General features: G+C 45.3%; 2 protein-coding genes across 5 annotated transcripts; one reads left to right on the top strand and one right to left on the bottom strand.

Annotated features, from left to right (window-relative positions):
• Window positions 1–6,528: 6,528 nt before the first annotated feature.
• On the bottom strand, window positions 6,529–11,757 carry LOC101173361 (UDP-glucuronosyltransferase 2C1-like). The gene is made up of 7 exons (XM_004084564.4): window positions 10,548–11,757; window positions 8,261–8,750; window positions 7,958–8,106; window positions 7,749–7,880; window positions 7,582–7,669; window positions 7,235–7,454; window positions 6,529–6,881 (listed from the first exon to the last, which is right to left on the bottom strand). Exons 1-7 carry the CDS (start codon window positions 10,791–10,793, stop codon window positions 6,602–6,604), a joined length of 1,605 nt encoding a protein of 534 aa, XP_004084612.1. The 5' UTR covers window positions 10,794–11,757; the 3' UTR covers window positions 6,529–6,601.
• LOC101173760 lies at window positions 11,729–19,180 on the top strand. Of its 4 annotated transcripts, none has more exons than XM_023960692.1 (11): window positions 11,729–11,910; window positions 13,639–13,752; window positions 13,819–14,028; window positions 15,198–15,600; window positions 15,729–16,019; window positions 16,129–16,152; window positions 16,266–16,425; window positions 16,494–16,582; window positions 16,805–16,876; window positions 17,098–17,228; window positions 18,718–19,180. In XM_023960692.1, the coding sequence occupies exons 2-11, from the start codon at window positions 13,647–13,649 to the stop codon at window positions 18,876–18,878; spliced, it is 1,647 nt and encodes a 548-aa protein (XP_023816460.1). In that variant the 5' UTR covers window positions 11,729–11,910; window positions 13,639–13,646; the 3' UTR covers window positions 18,879–19,180. The 4 variants fall into 4 exon arrangements, with proteins under 4 accessions (XP_023816460.1, XP_023816461.1, XP_023816459.1 ...); XM_023960693.1 differs by having other exon boundaries at window positions 11,746–11,817; XM_023960691.1 differs by having other exon boundaries at window positions 11,746–11,817; window positions 13,639–14,028.
• Window positions 19,181–21,904: the final 2,724 nt, after the last annotated feature.

Raw genomic sequence — 21,904 nt, 5'->3', positions numbered from 1 at the left:
AGAACATCTGCAGAACCTCTGATCTACAGCTAGAACATCTGCAGAACGTCCTGTGATCTACAGCTGGAACATCTGCAGAACCTCTGATCTGCAGCTAGAACATCTGCAGAACCTCTGATCTACAGCTAGAACATCTGCAGAACGTCCTGTGATCTACAGCTGGAACATCTGCAGAAACTCTGATCTACAGCTGGAACATCTGCAGAACCTCTGATCTACAGCTAGAACATCTGCAGAACCTCTGATCTACAGCTAGTACATCTGAAGAACCTCTGATCTGCAGCTAGAACATCTGCAGAACCTCTGATCTACAGCTGGAACATCTGTAGAACCTCTAATCTACAGCTAGAACATCTGCAGAACCTATGATCTACAGCTATAAAATATGAGGAATCTCTGATCTACAACTAAAACATCTGTGGAACCTCTGATCTACAGCTAAAACATCTGTGGAACCTCTGATCTACAGCTAGAACATCTGCAGAACCTATGATCTACAGCTAGAAAATCTGCAGAACCTATGATCTACAGCTAGAACATCTGCAGAACCTCTGATCTACAGCTAGAAAATCTGAGGAATCTCTGATCTACAACTAAAACATCTGTGGAACCTCTGATCTACAGCTAGAACATCTGCAGAACCTATGATCTACAGCTAGAAAATCTGAGGAATCTCTGATCTACAACTAAAACATCTGTGGAACCTCTGATCTACAGCTAAAACATCTGTGGAACCTCTGATCTACAGCTAGAACATCTGCAGAACCTATGATCTACAGCTAGAAAATCTGCAGAACCTATGATCTACAGCTAGAACATCTGCAGAACCTCTGATCTACAGCTAAAACATCTGTGGAACCTCTGATCTACAGCTAGAACATCTGCAGAACCTATGATCTACAGCTAGAACATCTGCAGAACCTCTGATCTACAGCTAGAAAATCTGAGGAATCTCTGATCTACAACTAAAACATCTGTGGAACCTCTGATCTACAGCTAGAACATCTGCAGAACCTATGATCTACAGCTAGAAAATCTGAGGAATCTCTGATCTACAACTAAAACATCTGTGGAACCTCTGATCTACAGCTAGAACATCTGTGGAACCTCTGATCTACAGCTAGAACATCTGCAGAACCTATGATCTACAGCTAGAAAATCTGAGGAATCTCTGATCTACAGCTAGAACATCTGCAGAACCTCCTCTGATCTACAGCTAGAACATCTGCAGAACCTCTGATCTACAGCTAGAACATCTGCAGAACCTCTGATCTACAGCTAAAACATCTGTGGAACCTCTGATTTACAGCTAGAACATCTGCAGAACCTATGATCTACAGCTAGAAAATCTGAGGAATCTCTGATCTACAGCTAGAACATCTGCAGAACCTATGATCTACAGCTAGAACATCTGCAGAACCTCTGATCTGCAGCTAGAACATCTGCAGAACCTCTGATCTGCAGCTAGAACATCTGCAGAACCTCTGATCTACAGCTAGAACATCTGCAGAACCTATGATCTACAGCTAGAACATCTGCAGAACCTCTGATCTACAGCTAGAACATCTGCAGATCGTCATGTGATCTACAGCTGGAACATCTGCAGAACCTCTGATCTACAGCTGGAACATCTGCAGAACCTCTGATCTACAGCTGGAACATCTGCAGAACCTCTGATCTACAGCTAGAACATCTGCAGATCGTCATGTGATCTACAGCTGGAACATCTGCAGAACCTCTGATCTACAGCTGGAACATCTGCAGAACCTCTGATCTATAGCTGGAACATCTGCAGAATCTCTGATCTACAGCTAGAACATCTGCAGAACCTCTGATCTACAGCTAGAACATCTGCAGAACCTATGATCTACAGCTAGAACATCTGCAGAACCTATGATCTACAGATAGAAAATCTGAGGAATCTCTGATCTACAACTAAAACATCTGTGGAACCTCTGATCTACAGCTAGAACATCTGCAAAACCTCTGATTTGCAGCTAGAACATCTGCAGAACCTATGATCTACAGCTGGAAAATCTGCAGAACCTCTGATCTACAGCTAGAACATCTGCAGAACCTATGATCTACAGCTAGAACATCTGCAAAACCTATGATCTACAGCTAGAACATCTGCAGAACCTATGATCTACAGCTAGAACATCTGCAGAACCTCTGATCTACAGCTAAAACATCTGTGGAACCTCTGATCTACAGCTAGAACATCTGCAGAACCTATGATCTACAGCTAGAAAATCTGAGGAATCTCTGATCTACAGCTAGAACATCTGCAGAACCTATGATCTACAGCTAGAACATCTGCAGAACCTCTGATCTGCAGCTAGAACATCTGCAGAACCTCTGATCTGCAGCTAGAACATCTGCAGAACCTCTGATCTACAGCTAGAACATCTGCAGAACCTATGATCTACAGCTAGAACATCTGCAGAACCTATGATCTACAGCTAGAACATCTGTGGAATCTCTGATCTGCAGCTACAACATCTGCAGAACCTCTGATCTACAGCTAGAACATCTGCAGAACGTCCTGTGATCTACAGCTGGAACATCTGCAGAACCTCTGATTTGCAGCTAGAACATCTGCAGAACCTATGATCTACAGCTAGAACATCTGTGGAATCTCTGATCTACAACTAAAACATCTGTGGAACCTCTGATCTACAGCTAGAACATCTGCAGAACCTCTGATTTGCAGCTATAACATCTGCAGAACGTCCTGTGATCTACAGCTGGAACATCTGCAGAAACTCTGATCTACAGCTGGAACATCTGCAGAACCTCTGATCTACAGCTAGAACATCTGCAGAACCTCTGATCTACAGCTAATACATCTGAAGAACCTCTGATCTGCAGCTAGAACATCTGCAGAACCTCTGATCTACAGCTGGAACATCTGTAGAACCTCTAATCTACAGCTAGAACATCTGCAGAACCTATGATCTACAGCTATAAAATCTGAGGAATCTCTGATCTACAACTAAAACATCTGTGGAACCTCTGATCTAAAGCTAGAACATCTGCAGAACCTATGATCTACAGCTAGAAAATCTGAGGAATCTCTGATCTACAACTAAAACATCTGTGGAACCTCTGATCTACAGCTAAAACATCTGTGGAACCTCTGATCTACAGCTAGAACATCTGCAGAACCTATGATCTACAGCTAGAAAATCTGAGGAATCTCTGATCTACAGCTAGAACATCTGCAGAACCTATGATCTACAGCTAGAACATCTGCAGAACCTCTGATCTGCAGCTAGAACATCTTCAGAACCTCTGATCTGCAGCTAGAACATCTGCAGAACCTCTGATCTACAGCTAGAACATCTGTGGAACCTCTGATCTACAGCTAGAACATCTGCAGAACCTATGATCTACAGCTAGAAAATCTGAGGAATCTCTGATCTACAGCTAGAACATCTGCAGAACCTATGATCTACAGCTAGAACATCTGCAGAACGTCTGATCTGCAGCTAGAACATCTGCAGAACCTCTGATCTACAGCTAGAACATCTGCAGAACGTCCTGTGATCTACAGCTGGAACATCTGCAGAACCTATGATCTACAGCTAGAACATCTGCAGAACCTATGATCTACAGCTAGAACATCTGCAGAACGTCCTGTGATCTACAGCTGGAACATCTGCAGAACCTATGATCTACAGCTAGAACATCTGCAGAACGTCCTGTGATCTACAGCTGGAACATCTGCAGAACCTATGATCTACAGCTAGAACATCTGCAGAACCTATGATCTACAGCTAGAACATCTGCAGAACCTCTGATCTGCAGCTAGAACATCTGCAGAACCTCTGATCTACAGCTAGAACATCTGCAGAACCTATGATCTACAGCTAGAACATCTGCAGAACCTATGATCTACAGCTAGAACATCTGTGGAATCTCTGATCTACAACTAAAACATCTGTGGAACCTCTGATCTACAGCTAGAACATCTGCAGATCGTCCTGTGATCTACAGCTGGAACATCTGCAGAACCTCTGATCTACAGCTGGAACATCTGCAGAACCTCTGATCTACAGCTGGAACATCTGCAGAACCTCATCTGATCTACAGCTGGAACATTTGTGGAATCTCTGATCTATAGCTGGAACATCTGCAGAACCTCTGATCTACAGCTAGAACATCTGCAGAACCTCTGATCTACAGCTTGAACATCTGCAGAACCTATGATCTACAGCTAGAACATCTGCAGAACCTATGATCTACAGCTGGAAAATCTGCAGAACCTCTGATCTACAGCTAGAACATCTGCAGAACCTATGATCTACAGCTAGAACATCTGTGGAACCTCTGATCTACAGCTAGAACACCTGCAGAACCTATGATCTACAGCTAGAACATCTGCAGAACGTCCTGTGATCTACAGCTGGAACATCTGCAGAATCTCTGATCTACAGCTAGAACATCTGCAGAACCTATGATCTACAGCTAGAACATCTGTGGAATCTCTGATCTACAACTAAAGCATCTGTGGAACCTCTGATCTACAGCTAGAACACCTGCAGAACCTCTGATCTACAGCTAGAACATCTGCAGAACGTCCTGTGATCTACAGCTGGAACATCTGCAGAATCTCTGATCTACAGCTAGAACACCTGCAGAACCTCTGATCTACAGCTAGAACATTTGCAGAACGTCCTGTGATCTACAGCTGGAACATCTGCAGAACCTCTGATTTGCAGCTAGAACATCTGCAGAACGTCCTGTGATCTACAGCTGGAACATCTGCAGAACCTCTGATTTGCAGCTAGAACATCTGCAGAACGTCCTGTGATCTACAGCTGGAACATCTGCAGAACCTCTGATTTGCAGCTAGAACATCTGCAGAACGTCCTGTGATCTACAGCTAGAACATCTGTGGAACCTCTGATCTACAGCTAGAACACCTGCAGAACCTCTGATCTACAGCTAGAACATCTGCAGAACGTCCTGTGATCTACAGCTGGAACATCTGCAGAATCTCTGATCTACAGCTAGAACATCTGCAGAACGTCCTGTGATCTACAGCTGGAACATCTGCAGAATCTCTGATCTACAGCTAGAACATCTGCAGAACCTATGATCTACAGCTAGAACATCTGTGGAATCTCTGATCTACAACTAAAGCATCTGTGGAACCTCTGATCTACAGCTAGAACACCTGCAGAACCTCTGATCTACAGCTAGAACATCTGCAGAACGTCCTGTGATCTACAGCTGGAACATCTGCAGAATCTCTGATCTACAGCTAGAACACCTGCAGAACCTCTGATCTACAGCTAGAACATTTGCAGAACGTCCTGTGATCTACAGCTGGAACATCTGCAGAACCTCTGATTTGCAGCTAGAACATCTGCAGAACGTCCTGTGATCTACAGCTGGAACATCTGCAGAACCTCTGATTTGCAGCTAGAACATCTGCAGAACGTCCTGTGATCTACAGCTGGAACATCTGCAGAACCTCTGATTTGCAGCTAGAACATCTGCAGAACGTCCTGTGATCTACAGCTAGAACATCTGTGGAACCTCTGATCTACAGCTAGAACACCTGCAGAACCTCTGATCTACAGCTAGAACATCTGTGGAACCTCTGATCTACAGCTGGAACATCTGCAGAACCTATGATCTACAGCTAGAACATCTGCAGAACGTCCTGTGATCTACAGCTGGAACATCTGCAGAACCTCTGATTTGCAGCTAGAACATCTGCAGAACGTCCTGTGATCTACAGCTAGAACATCTGCAGAACGTCCTGTGATCTACAGCTGGAACATCTGCAGAACCTCCGATTTGCAGCTAGAACATCTGCAGAACGTCCTGTGATCTACAGCTGGAACATCTGCAGAACCTATGATCTACAGCTAGAACATCTGCAGAACGTCCTGTGATCTACAGCTGGAACATCTGCAGAACCTCTGATTTGCAGCTAGAACATCTGCAGAACGTCCTGTGATCTACAGCTAGAACATCTGCAGAACGTCCTGTGATCTACAGCTGGAACATCTGCAGAATCTCTGATCTACAGCTAGAACATCTGCAGAACGTCCTGTGATCTACAGCTGGAACATCTGCAGAACCTCCGATTTGCAGCTAGAACATCTGCAGAACGTCCTGTGATCTACAGCTGGAACATCTGCAGAACCTATGATCTACAGCTAGAACATCTGCAGAACGTCCTGTGATCTACAGCTGGAACATCTGCAGAACCTCTGATTTGCAGCTAGAACATCTGCAGAACGTCCTGTGATCTACAGCTAGAACATCTGCAGAACGTCCTGTGATCTACAGCTGGAACATCTGCAGAACCTCTGATCTACAGCTAGAACATCTGCAGAACGTCCTGTGATCTACAGCTGGAACATCTGCAGAACCTCTGATTTGCAGCTAGAACATCTGCAGAACGTCTTCTTATCTACAGCTGGAACATCTGCACGAGGCCAAAAGAGGCAGACGTGGGCGGAGTCTCTGTTACGTGTGGGATTGTCAGAAATGTTCTCCACACGTGTGTGTCATTCTTTGCATTTTTAATTCTCATCAAGACCATCATCTTCATTCATCAACTTTATCGCTAAAACATCCCTCAGTCCTTCTTCTCTCTGCGTTCTCGCCGTCTGCATCGCTGAAGGATGTGGAGAAGCCCCGCCCAACTGACGGCCCCCAGGGTCAGCAGGCCAAGCAGCAGCGTTGCCCCCGTGTCCAGGCTGTAGTACTGGATCCAGGTCAGGTCATGTGACGCCAGCCGCAGGTGTTTGGCTCCGCCGTGTCTCATCACAAACTCCACCCAGAAGACGGCGGTGCTCAGCGGCGCCACCGGCTGGTTGCGTTGAATAGCCGACAGGCGCTGCATGCTGGTCCTGAAGCTGTAGGAAGATGGAGGCCATGTTAGCAAACTCCTTCAGACAGAAGCCGTTCTTCAGTTTGTGGAGCTTTTCAAAACAAAATGGTGCTTCCTGGTCCCCCAGTAACTTCAGTGGGTGGAGGCGTCACGGCGAAGGCTGCTGTAGAGCGTCCGAGTGCTGCCTGAACGTTCAGCCTCTCACCCACAGCAGTTCCGCTGCATTTAAGGGCAGCTTTGGACTTGATTGGCTGTCCCCAGTCAGGATTTGATCGGTTACCACAATCCTACAGCTAAAGGTTAGCTTTTCCTCATGGCGTCTCTGGATTTTGGCGGAGCGTTTCCTGACCTGGTGTGTGCGTTGGTTCTGCTGCTTACCTGGGCTGGTTGATAACGGCCTGCAGCGCCTCCGTCAGGTCATCGGCTGTCATGCTGTTGAAGTTGAGGACCAGAGCAGCACCATGTCGACTGATTCGGGCGAGGTTGTCTGGCTGATCTCCAAAAAGTGGCACGCCTACCACCGGCACGCCGTGAAACAGGGCCTCATACAGACCGTTAGTGCCGCCATGAGTCACAAATGCTCGCGTCCGTGAATGACCTGAGGGAATCAGACAAAGGGCTCTTATTTTGAAGAGGATCAGGACTAAACCACTTTTTGGTGGTTGTCGCACGTCCTAAACAGATGCATTGGAAAGCTGGTTTTATTGTGAAAGGGTGACACTTACCCAGAAGGTCGTTCTGTGGGATCCAGTCATAAAGCTTCGTGTTGGGCGCCAGCGTTGCAGGTCGATGTCCACAGTAACGCCAAATGACCTGACGGATGAAACCACACTGCAGTTTGTTGTGCTGACACACAAAGATGACTTCATATAGAAGCGGCCTGACCTCTGACCTTTTGAGGTATCCGACCAAGTGCAGATGCGATGACTTCGGCTCGCTCTGCTGTTAGGTTGGTCACCATGGAGCCAAAGGTGACCACCACCACACCAGCGTTACCAGAGCTCTGCACAAATGCCTCCATTTCCTACAGGAAGTGACATCAGAGTTACATAACTGCTTCACTTTAAGCTGAAGAGTGACAGCACACTAGAGAGTTCCTACTTCTGGCAGCTGATTGGCTGGCTTGCAGTGCAGACCACCCACAAATTTGAAGTTGGGTGGGGAGGGCCGTGGCGTCTCAAGGTCCCAGAAAGTCCTGATCAGCCAGATGTCGGCCTTCCCAAAGGTGCCGCAGTAGCTACTGGGACTTCCTGTTCGTACAAAACACTTGCTGTGTAATTCCAAAAACAGCATGCAAGCAGTCTGCAAAACTCTTTCAAAGTAAAAGCATGCGAGGATACTGTCACATGATTAGCATTCTTGTATTTTGGTTTCTCCTCAGCTTTGCTTGTTTGAGTATCTGACCTTTGACCTCTGTGTAGTATGGGTCCAGCTTCAGCCTCCAGAGCGCCTCGTGCAGCACCGACATGGACACAGTCATCAGCGTGTTGGTCAGCCTCTGCACAAATGACATATGGTCGCTGTACGGCAGCGGAGCCGTCGGGACGAAGGAGGGTGGGAACGGGGCGTGGCCGCAGTGCCGCTCCAAGGTGCTGCCAAAGCTAAAGCGCAAGGAGAGGATGAGCGGAACCCCAAGCAGATCCGCCACCAAGTCTCCACACATGACCAGCGGGTCCACCAGGACCACATCATAAGAAGCGTCCCGCAGAGTCGCCATGAGCTGCTGGTTTTTCAGCATGGCGTCACACTGCTGCATGCCCAGGTCCGAGGACCGCTGCATGAAGTAGCTCATCCTCCAGAAGACCTGCAGCAGTGAGGAGCTGTGCATCTCGTACATGGAGAAGTCCATAAATTCCTGCATCATGCTGACACAGTCTGAGCGAGAGAAGGGAACCTGTGGGACAAGAATCCGCATCAGCCGAGTTCCTGAACCTCAGAGAAACATAAACAGCATCAGTTCAAGTCCTGGGGGGTATTCCAGGAAGCATGTTTAAACTCCCCTGACTTTAACCCTGAACTCTGGCTGAAATCCACCTGAACTTGCTTACTCTGGGTATGTCGGTTCCAAAAGACCGGATATGAGTTAGTGTAATTACGCTCCACTTGGTAACCCTGGGTTAATGCACGTGCACAGCAGGTACATAAAGACATTCTCAATGGATCACCGATTTCCGGAGTCACCATGGAAACGCGTGGAGAAAAAAAGAAAGCGCTATACTTCAGTGAGACGGAATTTGAGGTTTAAATATCGGCGTATGAAAATTATACGACCATCAATAAAGTAACACGGCTGCATCATCAGCAAATGAAAGAGTTTCTGCTTGGAGAAACAGAACAGACAAAGTAAACGCACGAGTTTCTGATCTTATTTCCATTTTCCTTGTGACGCATGTATGTATATATATATATATATATATATATATATATATATATATATATATATATATATATATATATATATATATATATATATATAAAAACGTATCCAATTTTGCCAACTTAAATGAATTACTTCTATTGGTAACTAGTATTTTAGTTATATTTATTCAACCTAATTTCTTACGTCTATAAAACTCAATAATTGTTTATACAACTCAAATTTACATATTTATTTAACTAAATGTCATTTTACTCCAATTCAATTAATATTTTTTCCATCGTAATGAATTATAATTCTTGAACTCTCATATGTCTAAGTTTGAGCTGGCAGAGATTCTCATTTTTATAACAATAAAAAGAACAAAACAGTATGTACTGCGTACATTCATGCATTTAGGAATTTTCCAACATTGTCATTACATTTCATGATGATAGTGATGCTATATAAACTCATCCTCCTCTCCCTCCCTCTCACTCATGGTGCAGAGACTTGAGAAAAGTAGGACAAAATAACTCGGCAAAACACGGTAAAACAGCTAAACAACTAAACACATTTGGTCAAAAACCCACACTTAAACCATAATCCATCCAGACAGGCAAAGGGAATGGTATCCCACAATCCCTTGCGGTGCCGATCTAACAGCAGCACCAAAGTTACACCTACTTCATTGAATTAATTTGAATGAAAGTAAAATAACTGTCTGATAACTACGTGTTATTTTTAAACTGATTTAACTAAAAAAATGTTTTATCTTAACTGAATCAAATAATGAAGTTAGATCAAAGTATAAAGTTTCTCTTTCCAACATCCATATGTGGTCTTATCAGCCTCTCACGGTGGAAAAAGTATTATCTGAGCTTCTTCATCCACTAAATCATCTTCAAATGGACACGCCATGCTGCTTCACCTCTCTGAAAACAAACTAACCTTCAACTAAACCTGCTCCAGACCAGGTTATGTTCAGAGCATGAGTTGCTATGGCAACTTGACCTACCCTGAAACATACCTCCATTTCTGGAACTGAAAGCTGAGGTTATCCACTTCCTTAGCCTCAAACTTACCGAGGGAGCTAGCATAACCTGCTTTCTGGAATACCCCCCATGCAGGTAGGAGAAACAAACCCAACCAGGATTACTCTTCAAGAAGAACAATCTGGTTCTGGAGGTTTCTGCCAAAAAGCTCCAGATCCAAATTCAACACTTGCAGAATCCTCTCTACACCTGACCCTCTCACCCCGGACCTGTGGACTGGGTCTACATGGACTCTGTCCTCTCTTCAGGACTCATGCAGAGTTGTATGTGAAGCCATCACCTTGAACACCAGGAAGTCAAACTTGGCGGCGTCTCTGCTGTTGTTGTAGTTGACAGACGGTGAAGCATCTGGCACCAGGACGGTGATGGAGTGGTTCCTCCTCACGAGCTCCTCGATGATAGTCCGCATGTTCAGCCAGTGGCTGTACTCGCCTGGAAACGCCAGAACTTTACCGCCATGAGCTGCAGTCGAGAAGACAGCAAGCAGCAGGCCGGAGGAAAACAGAGACACTGTGGCGAGCTTCATCCTGGCTGAAGAGGAGACACTGGTTTTTCTGCAGCAGCAGGTCCAAAGTCCAACCTGATCAGAGGTTGGGTAAACATGAGAGTAGATGGGTGTGGAGGTCCAGCTTTTATTGTCTTTGGACTTCACTCCTACACAGACGTAGTGTCACCGTAAAGAGAAGGAAGTGGCCCAAACCGTTCCTTTTTAGGAAAGTGGAGGAATCCGGAGCCGTCTGAATGGTGGTCATCCTCCAAAGGATGAAGATGATCCCAGAGTTGGGTCCAGACAGAAAACCAAAGAGACAACAGAGATAAATGTGTGGTCCGGACCTGAGTCCGTCTTAAGCAGCTGATGATGGTTTGCTGAGGGTCTGGGGGGTAAAGGCCGTGTGTGATGAGAGGAAGAGTGAGGTTAAAGTGAGAAGAGATCAAGAAAGGAGGATCTGAAGGATCAGCAGTCCAGAGGAACAGAGAGAGTGGAAAAGAAGTGAAGAAGAAGGAAGGTTGGAATGGATGGAGAAAAGTGTCAGAAAAGAGTTTGAGCTGAAATGAAAGGAAAGGTGGAGATAAGTGTGGAGAGAGCATCCATGTTGTTTCCTAGAGACACTGAGGAAGACAGGAAGCAGAGATGAAGATGCTGAGGTTCAGGATGGATCAGGAATGAGGACATCAGAGGGACAGAACATGTTCTGGTTCTGGAGATCCAGTCAGTCTGAGATGGTTGGGATGAGATGTCCAGAGGAGAGACTGAAGGATGCTGAGTGTAGAGGAAGACCAGAGAGGAGGATTCTGGATCCAGAGATGAAGACATGAGGGTAGCTGCTGGTACAGGATGCAGGAGACAGACGGAGGAAGCTGATTGGCTGTGGAGACCCTGAAGGAGAAGAAGACAGATATCATTTTATGTTTATGTGCTGCGATCTCCTAATGAAAAAGGTCCCTGTAGACTTTTATTTTGATGTGCTCGGCGGAAGTTCCACTCGTGGGACTTCCGGGATCCTGACACCGGTCCGTTGTGAAAACAGCCACCGTTCCAGTTAAAAAAAGTAGGTCGATCCGATTTGTTCCACACCAGAACCGTTTCAGATGATTCGCAGGACGCGTTAACGGAGACCGGTAGACCTGCAGGCTCGAAGAAGGTAAGGCGAGGCGGGAACCGAGCCGGGCTGTCCCGGTTCACCAAAGGGCTAGCTAACAGACGCTAGCCGTTACTAAAACCTGCCAAAACCCGCAAAAACACGCACAGCCCCGCCCCCTAGAATCTGATCAGGAGAGGTTTGATATAATTTGCTTTTGGATAGTCTCGCGAGAGCAGGTTGAATTACCTGTAAGGTAATTAATCATTAATAAATAAATTATAAATCTTAAAATAATCAGCAGCAGGAAGGACAAGGCGGCCTGAGGAACCGGGGGGGGGCTTTGCAGTTTTGGGTTAGGATGTTAGTGTCCAGGCAGTCAGAACCTTCAGAACCTCCATGAAGGTCCAACATCAGAGGAAGCAAAGCTCCGGACCACAGCGCCTCCTCCTGGACACCAGGGTGGGGTATCGATCCGATCGATACTTTAGTAGAATTACTTTTTGCACAAAAACACAGGAAAAGACTTTCTGCAGAAAGAAATGTTTAATAATCTGGACAGATGATGCATCACAGATCAAGATGAACAGGCTCTACATCAGGGGTCCACATTGTTTTAGCAGACGAGCTACTGTAGAGACAAGTTTCTATATTTCTATATTTATATTCTCTGCATTTATACCAACTCTGATTGGCTGCTGGGTGTGCATTAAAAAGTGATGACCGCACACCTGAAAAGTAGGTCACATGTGTTAAATATTCTGTCTCATTGCACTGGCCTCTTTAAAACAAACTGTCTTCATCAAAACAAGCGGGAAGAGGAGAACTTCCTCTCTGAACGGATGTTTGATTTAACCGTGGTGACCTCCAGCATAGATGTCGCCTTCCTTTGCCGCTGACTGAGGTCTGTGCCGGCTGAGCATGTTACCATGACAATAGGCCACTCCACGTAACAAATAGTCCACTTTTTGTGAAAAAAAGCGATCCAGACCGTAAGAATAACAACATACCATGCCGTATGCATCAGAGGATGTTTGATTGGCCGTTCTGCTTGTCAATCAAGTGTGCGATGCTGCTGCGATTTGAGCAGAGGGTCAGACTGTGTCTGCATCCCGCCTTTTGTTGCAGCTAGGGCCGGGCGATAAAACCATCATTAAATTCATGGCAATAGAACTTTTTCTCCATAGTAGAGTGAGTCCAGCGCATTAGACTTTTATTTTGAAGGGTCCAAATGAACACTCCCCAGTTGCAAGCATTTTCTCCTTTTTGGTGAATAGCAGTTTGAGGGTTATTCGCCACATGGCGAGGAAACGTTTGCGTAAACGTAGTGATGTGAATAAGCTCTCCCTTTGGTGAGATAAACAAACGCACTCGACAGGAGACACGCTCCACCCCGCGGTTACTTCACCTGTTCTTAGCGCTCAGTTATGAGGGATAAAACGGTTTTAACAGAATGTAGCAACAAGGGCCCTAAGTCTGGGCCCCCCTGTGCCCATCCCAGCCCAAATACAACACAGGCTCGGGCCAGGAAGGGCATCCGGCATTACAATCTCTGCCAAAGCACCTGAGCAGCTCAGTGGAAGCTGATTGGCTGTGGCGACGCCCCAAGGGCTTTGAGCAAAGGTGACCAGCACTGAGACAGACTGCCCTCATCATGCTAGGATCAATTATTTGATTGACAGACCCTGAGATGAAGGTCACCTCCATCACCTCATCCTCACTCTGGTTCATGTGTGTGGAGTCAAAACTCCTGTGCTCAGAAGGTGACTTCTCTCTCTCTCTTTCTACAAGTCTTGGTGATGCTCTCCCGACCAGTTACGCCAATCAAGCCATCTGTTAGGGGGCGTGGCCTAACGTCTCCACCTCCGGTTCTGTTTCTGACGGACATGAAGGAGACCCATGCAGGTGTGTTTGGATGGAGCTGCTTGTGCTTGACGTATGCACAGTCATTAGTGTGTGTCTCCTCTTCAGGAGTCTGCTCGCCTCCTCTTTCTCCACCTCCCCCGGCGCCTCCATGCTCCTGCTCCTCCCTCCTTACTCGTCTGCTGGCGGTTCATCGGCTGGAGGTGCGTCGGCTCCTGCGAGGAGCTTTGGCGTCTGTCGGCCATCGGCTGGAATTACTGGAGAGGAGGAGCGGGAGCACAAGGAGGAGGACCCCGAACAGAGGAACCCATCACTCAGGTGAGCTGGTTCAGAACTTTATGGAACCCGATCCCCAGACACTGCTTTGATGGGATCTGATGGGATCGGGTTCCGTAGGGTTCTGATCTCCAGACCTTTAATCTCATACATCAACAGCGTCTAATGAAGGAATTCTGGTTCTATGTACTGATCTGGTTTTTGCGGATCATGGCGTTAAAAATTCGTTTTAGAGGAACTTTGGTAAACTAGGATGGATTGTTTGGGCATTCTGGGTAGTGTAGTCTGATGTCATTATCAGTTTTGATAGATAGATAGATAGATAGATAGATAGATAGATAGATAGATAGATAGATAGATAGATAGATAGATAGATAGATAGATAGATAGATAGATAGATAGATGACTTTATTAATCCCACAATGGGGAAATTTCATTTATCTGTGGCAGCAACACGACATTCAGAAATAATCTATATAATATAACATCAATAAAGGACATCACAAATTACATTTATATTAGATAATTAAAAATATTACTAAAATTATTATGAAAAATTATTATCAAAAATGAGATTCTTATTAAATAAAGAAATAAATATTAAATAAATACAGCTGCAAAAGTGTAAAAAAACATGCGGTCTGCAAAACATGTAAACTGTAAAAAAAAACATTACAAATTTTTTCAAAATACAGAAATAACTAATGAAGTTCACACCAAGAACAAAAACAAACAACTGTTCAGGAACAAAAAACAATTTAAAATTGAAAAACAACAACTACAACAAAAGTAAATGAATCAATGACTAAACAGAAAAACACCCCTGGGACCGTGGAGTGTCACTGTAACACGGTGTTGTACAGTCTGATGGCTGTGGGGAGGAATGACCTGCGGTAGCGCTCCTTCTTACACTGAGGGTGCAACAGTCTTGTGCTGAAGGAGCTGGTCAGCGCCTCTACAGTTTGGTGCAGGGGGTGGGAGGGGTTATCCATGATGGATGTCAGCTTAGCTAACATCCTCCTGTCCGCCACCTCCTCCATGGACTCAAGTGTGCAGCCCAGGACAGAGTATATTGTTATTGTTATATATTGTTTAGCGTACTGCGGCCTGCAGCCCTAAAAGTCTGAAAAATGTCTTCTTTGTGGTTTGGTTCTCAGCGATGATGTCACTATCAAATGTGTGATGTCATCCGTTTGTGTCTCCGTCTGCAGGCTCACCTGCCTTTGCCTCTAGCTCCACCCTCTTTACCTCAGACACACCATCCTCTTTTGCCCAGTCTGACTTCTCCTCCTTGACATCGCTTTCTTCAGTCAGCAGCGAGGAGGCGCGGTCTTCTGCAAAAAACCCAGAGCAGAAGAGTAAGAGGAGGAGCGCCAAGGAGAAGGTCAACAGGGCGAAGAGGAGAAAAATTAGCCACCAGGACATTTTTCTCTCAAGAGATGTAGAAGAAAACAGCTCAGCAAAGGAGGAAGAGGAGGAGGAGGCAGGGAGGTGTATCAGTCAAATAACAGACTCCTTGGGACGAGGCGGGTTTACAGCACACAAGTTCAGCGTGAATCCAGGAGGGGTCAGCCAATCACAGCCCTGGATGGTCCTAAAGAAGAATGGCTACAGGTGAGGGGGCGGAGACAGGTAAACCAGGTGAGACGGGGGTCACATGACCATCTGGATGCAGTGAGGAAGCAGCAGGTGAACTAATGAAGGGGACACAGGATTTTCATGCTTTCCTCTGTTTGCTGCAGGTTCTCCTCCCATGATGCCTTGCACGTCCTGCAGTCACTTCCCAACGGGCGGAATGGAAACCAGCCGGTGGCCTTTGGTTGGTGTTCCTCCAACGGCGTCCCCCACGCGTCCTCGTTGCTAAGTGAGGTCAGGTGCACCCCCACCTCCTACTTTAACTCCCCCCCCATACTTCACCTGTCATCAGTTGCCATAGAAACAGTATTGTATAGGTTGAGGGGCGGAGCTAGCTGGGGTTCTCTGTGGCCTTTGAAGGACTGGACGGCCCCACCCAGTTTGAGCAGTGATCACTGGTAAGTGGATGCTGTACCAAGCCCCGCCCCCACTACAATAATCTGACCTATGACCTTCTGAACCCTAAAGTTCATCTTCATTATACACTGATTGACATTTCGTCCGCAGCTACGCCCTGAAGACGTCTGCAAGGTAACTGTGTGTGTGTGTGAACATGTGTGTGTGTGTGAGTTGTGTTATTGAGTGCATTGTATAATCACATTTAATGCCGATGAATGACTGAAATTCAAACGATGATTTTTCAGCGTGGTCGCTCAGCTTCATCAAAAACGTGATGCCGCTCAAAACTTCCTTCAGCTCGGGCAGAAAGCCCTCCCCCCTCCTGTTGGTTCAGCCAATGGGGTTTTGAGTTCACTGTCTGACCAATCAACAGGCGGTTCCTACTTCCTGTCCACAAAGGCGGAGGTGAGGAGGTTTGTGTTTTCCTGCAGCCGCCCTCCTTCCCACCTCACAGGCTTGTCTGTTCACCACAGTTCAGTAAACGAGTTTCTCAGATCCGAATCCGAAGGTCGTCCCCACGAGAGGCGGAGCTTACGCCGATGGGCCTCCCGAAGGTCAAAAGGTGTGCAGCATTTTCAGGAGGAGGGTCCAGATGGGCTGTGAGTGACCATGACAGAACATTCAGCCCGTTCCTGGTGAAAACCACATCACTTCAAACCAGAACGTAGAACCGCTTCTGTCATCGTCACGCCCCCCCGAAACGACCTTATTTTCATTGATTGGACTGACTCCGCCCCCTTGGGTGGTGCCGCTGCACATGGATGATGGGATGTTTGTCTTTCAGGTTAAAGAAGAAAGAGTTCAGCGTAGAGGAGATCTATACCAATAAGAACTACAGGGCCCCGCCCACTAACAGGTACGCAGCCGCCCCCACTTCCCGTCGACAAGTTCAGTTTTGAGTTTTCAGTTTTGACTGTGGGGGAGCGAACAGGTGCCATCAAAAAGAAAGTTAGGAGTCAGAACAAGGAAAGGGCTAGAAAAACCAGAACAGCCCCTCCAGGACCGGAGGTCCACACCTGCCACGGATGTTATATACTGTCCAGCACATATCCCAGCATGCTTTGCTCTTTTTCACAGAAGTCTAGAGACTATCTTTGAGGAGCCCCGGGAGAAAGATGGAGCTCTGCTGCTGATTGGTCAACAGAAGAGACGCAGACTCCTCCTCTTCCCTGATGTCACTCAGCCCAGAAAGAGGAAGAAACCCCCAGGTATGCTGGGAAATGTAGTCCTGTGAGTTTTTCCTCCATCGTCCTGTTTTTAGGGTCTCTGTTTTTGGATCATCTCACAAAAAAATGAAATAATGTGAGCTGTAGAAATATTTATGAGCATGATTATGGTACCGTATTTTCACGACCATAGGGGCATTGGGTTACAGGGTGCGGTCTAAGATAGGGGGGATATTTCTGTATTTGACACATACAAAAGGCACACCGGGTTTTAAGGCGTTAACACACACCGGTAAAACATGCATGCTAGTGTGTGTTTAAAAAAGGCAGCAGAAGCAAAACTGAGTTGTTGTGGTTTCTTTTCATTTTTCAGTCATCAATCAGCATCCAAAAATCCATCAAAGTCCTCATCTTCTGCATCTGAAATGAACAGCTGGGCTGAATTTCTATCAAACGTCAGATTCCCTTCCGTCATTGTGAAACTGTGGCGTGACTCGCTGCGTCCCACAACAATAAAAGCCGCGCCCCGTTGTGCGTATCCTACCGCGCTGCTCCTGTTGCTCCATGTTGGTGATGTGGCTGGAGGTTTTGTCTGCGATCTTTCTACTGCAGTATGAGCGGAAGATGAACAGCTTTTCATTGTAATCCGCTGGAAGTGGCTGCAGCACCGTAATCCTCACCGGATGGAAAGATGACGGCGTTTCATAAAACGAAAGCAAAAGCTTCCTCTGTCAGTGTTACTGCCCTCTGTGGAACAGTGACTGAGAAGCTTCTCCAAGCTGATCGTTCATCCATCACTTTAGTCGCCTGGTTTCCGCAGAAACTCAGCTGCGTCTTCTTGACTGTCAGAGTTTGTTTTCCAGCTTCCTCCACTTGTGAACCATGGATTCATTCATCTGGAATTGTCCATCATTTAGAAATGTGATCAAACTTTTCAACTGAAACTAAAATTTCTCTTTAGGCTAAATGATGTAAACATTTGTTTGTAGATCATTTCTTTGTGGGAAATGAATCTTCTGCTTTAGAGTCACATTAGTTAGGAAGCAGCTTTTCTGGGAAGATCTGGAGAAATCAGGATGTGAGCTCTAGGATGAAGGATCCGTCTCTGAACATCTGCTGCTTCATTCATTCTCTGATGAAACATCTGACAGATCTCACGTCCTCCTCACATGTTCCCGCCTGGAAACCACATCTGTACTGCTCCTCCCACCAATGCATGTTCCTTACAGACGTGGTTCCGTTTTAAAGGTTTATTCGCAGAACTTCATCCCCGTCATCCATCAAACAGGGATTTTTATAAAATCCATCCCAAGTTCCTCTTTCGGGGGAGAACCGTTCTTCCCTGAGAACGTTAGACTGCCGTGTTCTTGTGGTTATAGAGAAGCTTTTGTGTCTGGAGGTTGGGTTTGGTTTAGTCTTCATCACCTTCTGCTGAGCAGAAGTTCTTCAGTAAAAACTGTTAGTGCGTCATGCTGGTTGAGATCTTTACAGAACCCAGACTGAAACTGCACCTTTTACTGTGTCTACTCAGGGGCGGGGCTTCTCGTTGCCACAGCGCCCAGAAAACGGGCAGCCGCTCGACGCAACATCCACGGCCTCAGCATCCATGACGACAGCGACCTGGACGTGATGCTGGTGGAACGACTGAGCGCGCTCGAAGACTTCCTGACCCGGCAGGACCTGGACGAGTGATGTCATGGAGCTCTTACTGTGAAACCCCTCCCCTTCAGCTGACTGAGACCGCGCACAGCTGCTGGTGTGGTTGCCATGGAAACGGCATGCTGTGCATTTGAGCTCCCTGCTTTGGTTTACAAAATCGTCTGGAATCTAAATCAGGAGACATCCAGTCCACAGGAAGTCACCTGTTCATGGACCTTATCAGAGGCCCCTCCCCTCCTGTTTGATCTGCTCTCATCTGCCCGGGGGGGTCAGTGGTTTTTAATGTACAGAGAATATTTTTGAACTAATAAAGTTTCTTTGACTCTGAACTTCAAGCATTTGTTGTTGTTTTTTTTAACTTGTCCTGTCCAACAGCTGGGCAGACAGATGAGAGCTGAGGGCCTCTTGTGTTGGACATATTTTACTTTAACAAGAGGGGTTATTAATCTTCAGACAAACCAGAGGTATGTCTGAATAAACCCCTTTTGTAATTGAGGCCAAACTTTATTCATTTCAACCATGTTTGAAAATCTTTGGTGTTGGACCGGACAGAAAAGGAAAGAGGGGAAGAAGAGAGAGGGGGGGGGGGGGTGACAGTGGGAGGGGGGATAAGACCATGAAGCAGCATAGAGCAGACAGGTTTACTGGTTGTTTATCATTACGGTAAGGTTCAAATGTAGTACAAAAGGGCGGGGCCTGTTCACACACACACTCCAATGTTATCAACACACCTGCTAGCTGCAAAAAATGTCCACATGTCAACATGTACACAAAACAGATAGTGTTCACACGCATACTTATGCCTCAAAACCAACTAGTGTGAAATATTTCAGTCATTCAGTCATGCAAACTATAAGTGCAAAGGTGAGCTAACACCTGTGCTCAGGTGAGTGTTTATGTTCTTCTAAAATGGATGGTGGAACGTGAAAAGAACTTCAAGCATTTGTTTTGAAGTTGGACCTGGGGGGTATTCCAGAAGTCATGTTTAAACTCCCCTGACTTTAACCCTGAACTCTGGCTGAAATCTGCCTGAACTTGCTTACTCTGGGTATGTCGGTTCCAACAGACCGGATATGAGTTAGCGTATGAAGATTATACGTCCATCAATAAAGTAACACGGCTGCATCATCAGCAAAAGAGTAAACAGACAAAGTAAACGCACGAGTTTCTATGTCATTGCTATTTTCATTGTGACGCATATATATATATAACTTATCCAACTTAAATTAATTAATTCAATCGGTAACAAGTAATTGAGTTAAATTTATTCAACCTAATTTCTTACGTCTACAAAACTCAATAATTGTTTAAACAACTCAAATTTACATATGTATCTAACTAAATGTCATTTTACTCCAATTAAATTAATTGTTTTTCCATCTTAATTTATTGTACTTTTTGAACTCTCATAGGGTTAAGTTTGAGCTGCAGATATTCTCATTTTTATAATAAAATGAATGAATCAAAACGGATTCGCAACATGACGCGCGTCGACATTTGTCATTTCTCCAACTCTAACATTACACCACTACACAGTAGGGCTGCTATATAAACTTATCATCTTCTTCCTCCCTCTCACTCATGGTGCAGAAAGAATTAAACATAACAGGACAAAGAACTACTTGAAGCCTAAATGGTCAGCTCATAGGATCCGCCCAACTCGGAGTTCCAAATATGGGAAAAGAGGCAGGACCAGATAAAATGGTTTGCTACCCTTTTGTGTTTGTCCATGGTTTATGCTTGTGCGACTGTCACGGTAATGTTTCCGGCCTGGTGGATCAATATTTACAGCTGGAATCCTTATCAATAAGTACTTTGTGAATATGTAAACAGAATATGTAAAGCTTGTAAAGTACAGCGGTAGAGGCGACATTTAGACAACAATATTTCCTGAATTATGTGTTCAGTATGACCAACCTCTTCCAACTCATTGCAAGCCTTTATGTATATGCTATTTCTTTTTCTGTGGTCCTAATATGTAATATTAAAATAAAATATTTTATTGTAGCCTTTATATATACGTTTTTAAATAATACATTATAATCCTAATTTTCTAATTAATTACTGGGGAAGACGCCTCGGAGGCATGGAGCAGCTGGACTTCGCAACTCTATTTACTGCGGAAAAGCGTAAATATTGCGAAAAGCAATTCCTGGTCATGCCCCCCCCCCCAAAAAAAAAAAAAAAGCCAGTAGCTGAGGAATCTCAGGATATCAAGCAGTTGCTCGATTTCGTGCTGGAGGAAGTTAGATGACGATCCTTCATGGACACATCCTAAACGTGCTAGAGGAGGTGAGACAGGTTCGGTCTCTGAACGATCAGACTGTCAACAGGATTGAGATCATCGAAAAATGAATGGATGACCAGGAGCAGAACTCCAGACCCAACAACATTATTATCACCGAATTGAATATCAAACCTATCTTTAATAGTGGAGACAAACGCCAATTCACAAACTATAGACTTGTTTCTCTCCTTTCTCTCAAAAATGATAAAAAAACATTCAATGATAAATTAGTTACAGTTTTTGATAATCATAACAATATAAATGAAAACCAATATGGTTTTAGAGAAAACATATCCACCTCATTGATGCTGTGGATCAAATCACAAAACTTCTAGACAAAAGGAAAATCATTAAAAAAAAATCATCAATGGTCTGTCATCCCCTCCACTCAGTCAGTTTGTAAAAATAAGATCATTCTCCCAAAGAGTAACACAAGGAACGGTTCATCAAGACTGGATAGTTCCTCTGTGGAGAAGTGCCTTCAGCCAGAGCGCCTTTTCCGTAACAGCAGCACAAGAGTGGAATTCTGTTCCTCACGTTATTAGAGACCTCAGCACATAAACTCTGTTTAAAAAGCACCTAAAGAACTTGGTTCATGTCACAACAAACATGTCTACATTGAACTATTTTAATGACTACCCCTCCCTGTCCGATCTGTCACCTTTGTGTCTTTTATATTTGTGTTTATGTTTCTCACTGTGTGAATGTTTTCATCTATTTTAAATGATTGTTCATTGTGCATGTATATTTTCTAATTATTGTGCACTGTCCT

Source organism: Oryzias latipes, chromosome 12 (assembly GCF_002234675.1).
Source record: "Oryzias latipes chromosome 12, ASM223467v1".
NCBI lineage: Eukaryota > Metazoa > Chordata > Actinopteri > Beloniformes > Adrianichthyidae > Oryzias > Oryzias latipes.
This window is presented reverse-complemented; position numbering and strand designations above follow the sequence as displayed.

Coding starts and splice junctions, on each gene's coding strand:
- LOC101173361 (XM_004084564.4), bottom strand. CDS start 10,793: ATGAAGCTCGCCACAGTGTCTCTGTTTTCCTCCGGCCTGCTGCTTGCT. Junction 7,881..7,957: donor CAGCCAATCAGCTGCCAGAA/GTAGGAACTCTC, acceptor CACTTCCTGTAG/GAAATGGAGGCATTTGTGCA. Junction 6,882..7,234: donor GCCGTTATCAACCAGCCCAG/GTAAGCAGCAGA, acceptor ATCTTCCTACAG/CTTCAGGACCAGCATGCAGC.
- LOC101173760 (XM_023960691.1), top strand. CDS start 13,647: ATGCTCTCCCGACCAGTTACGCCAATCAAGCCATCTGTTAGGGGGCGT. Junction 16,020..16,128: donor AGTTTGAGCAGTGATCACTG/GTAAGTGGATGC, acceptor TTTCGTCCGCAG/CTACGCCCTGAAGACGTCTG. Junction 16,877..17,097: donor AGGGCCCCGCCCACTAACAG/GTACGCAGCCGC, acceptor TCTTTTTCACAG/AAGTCTAGAGACTATCTTTG.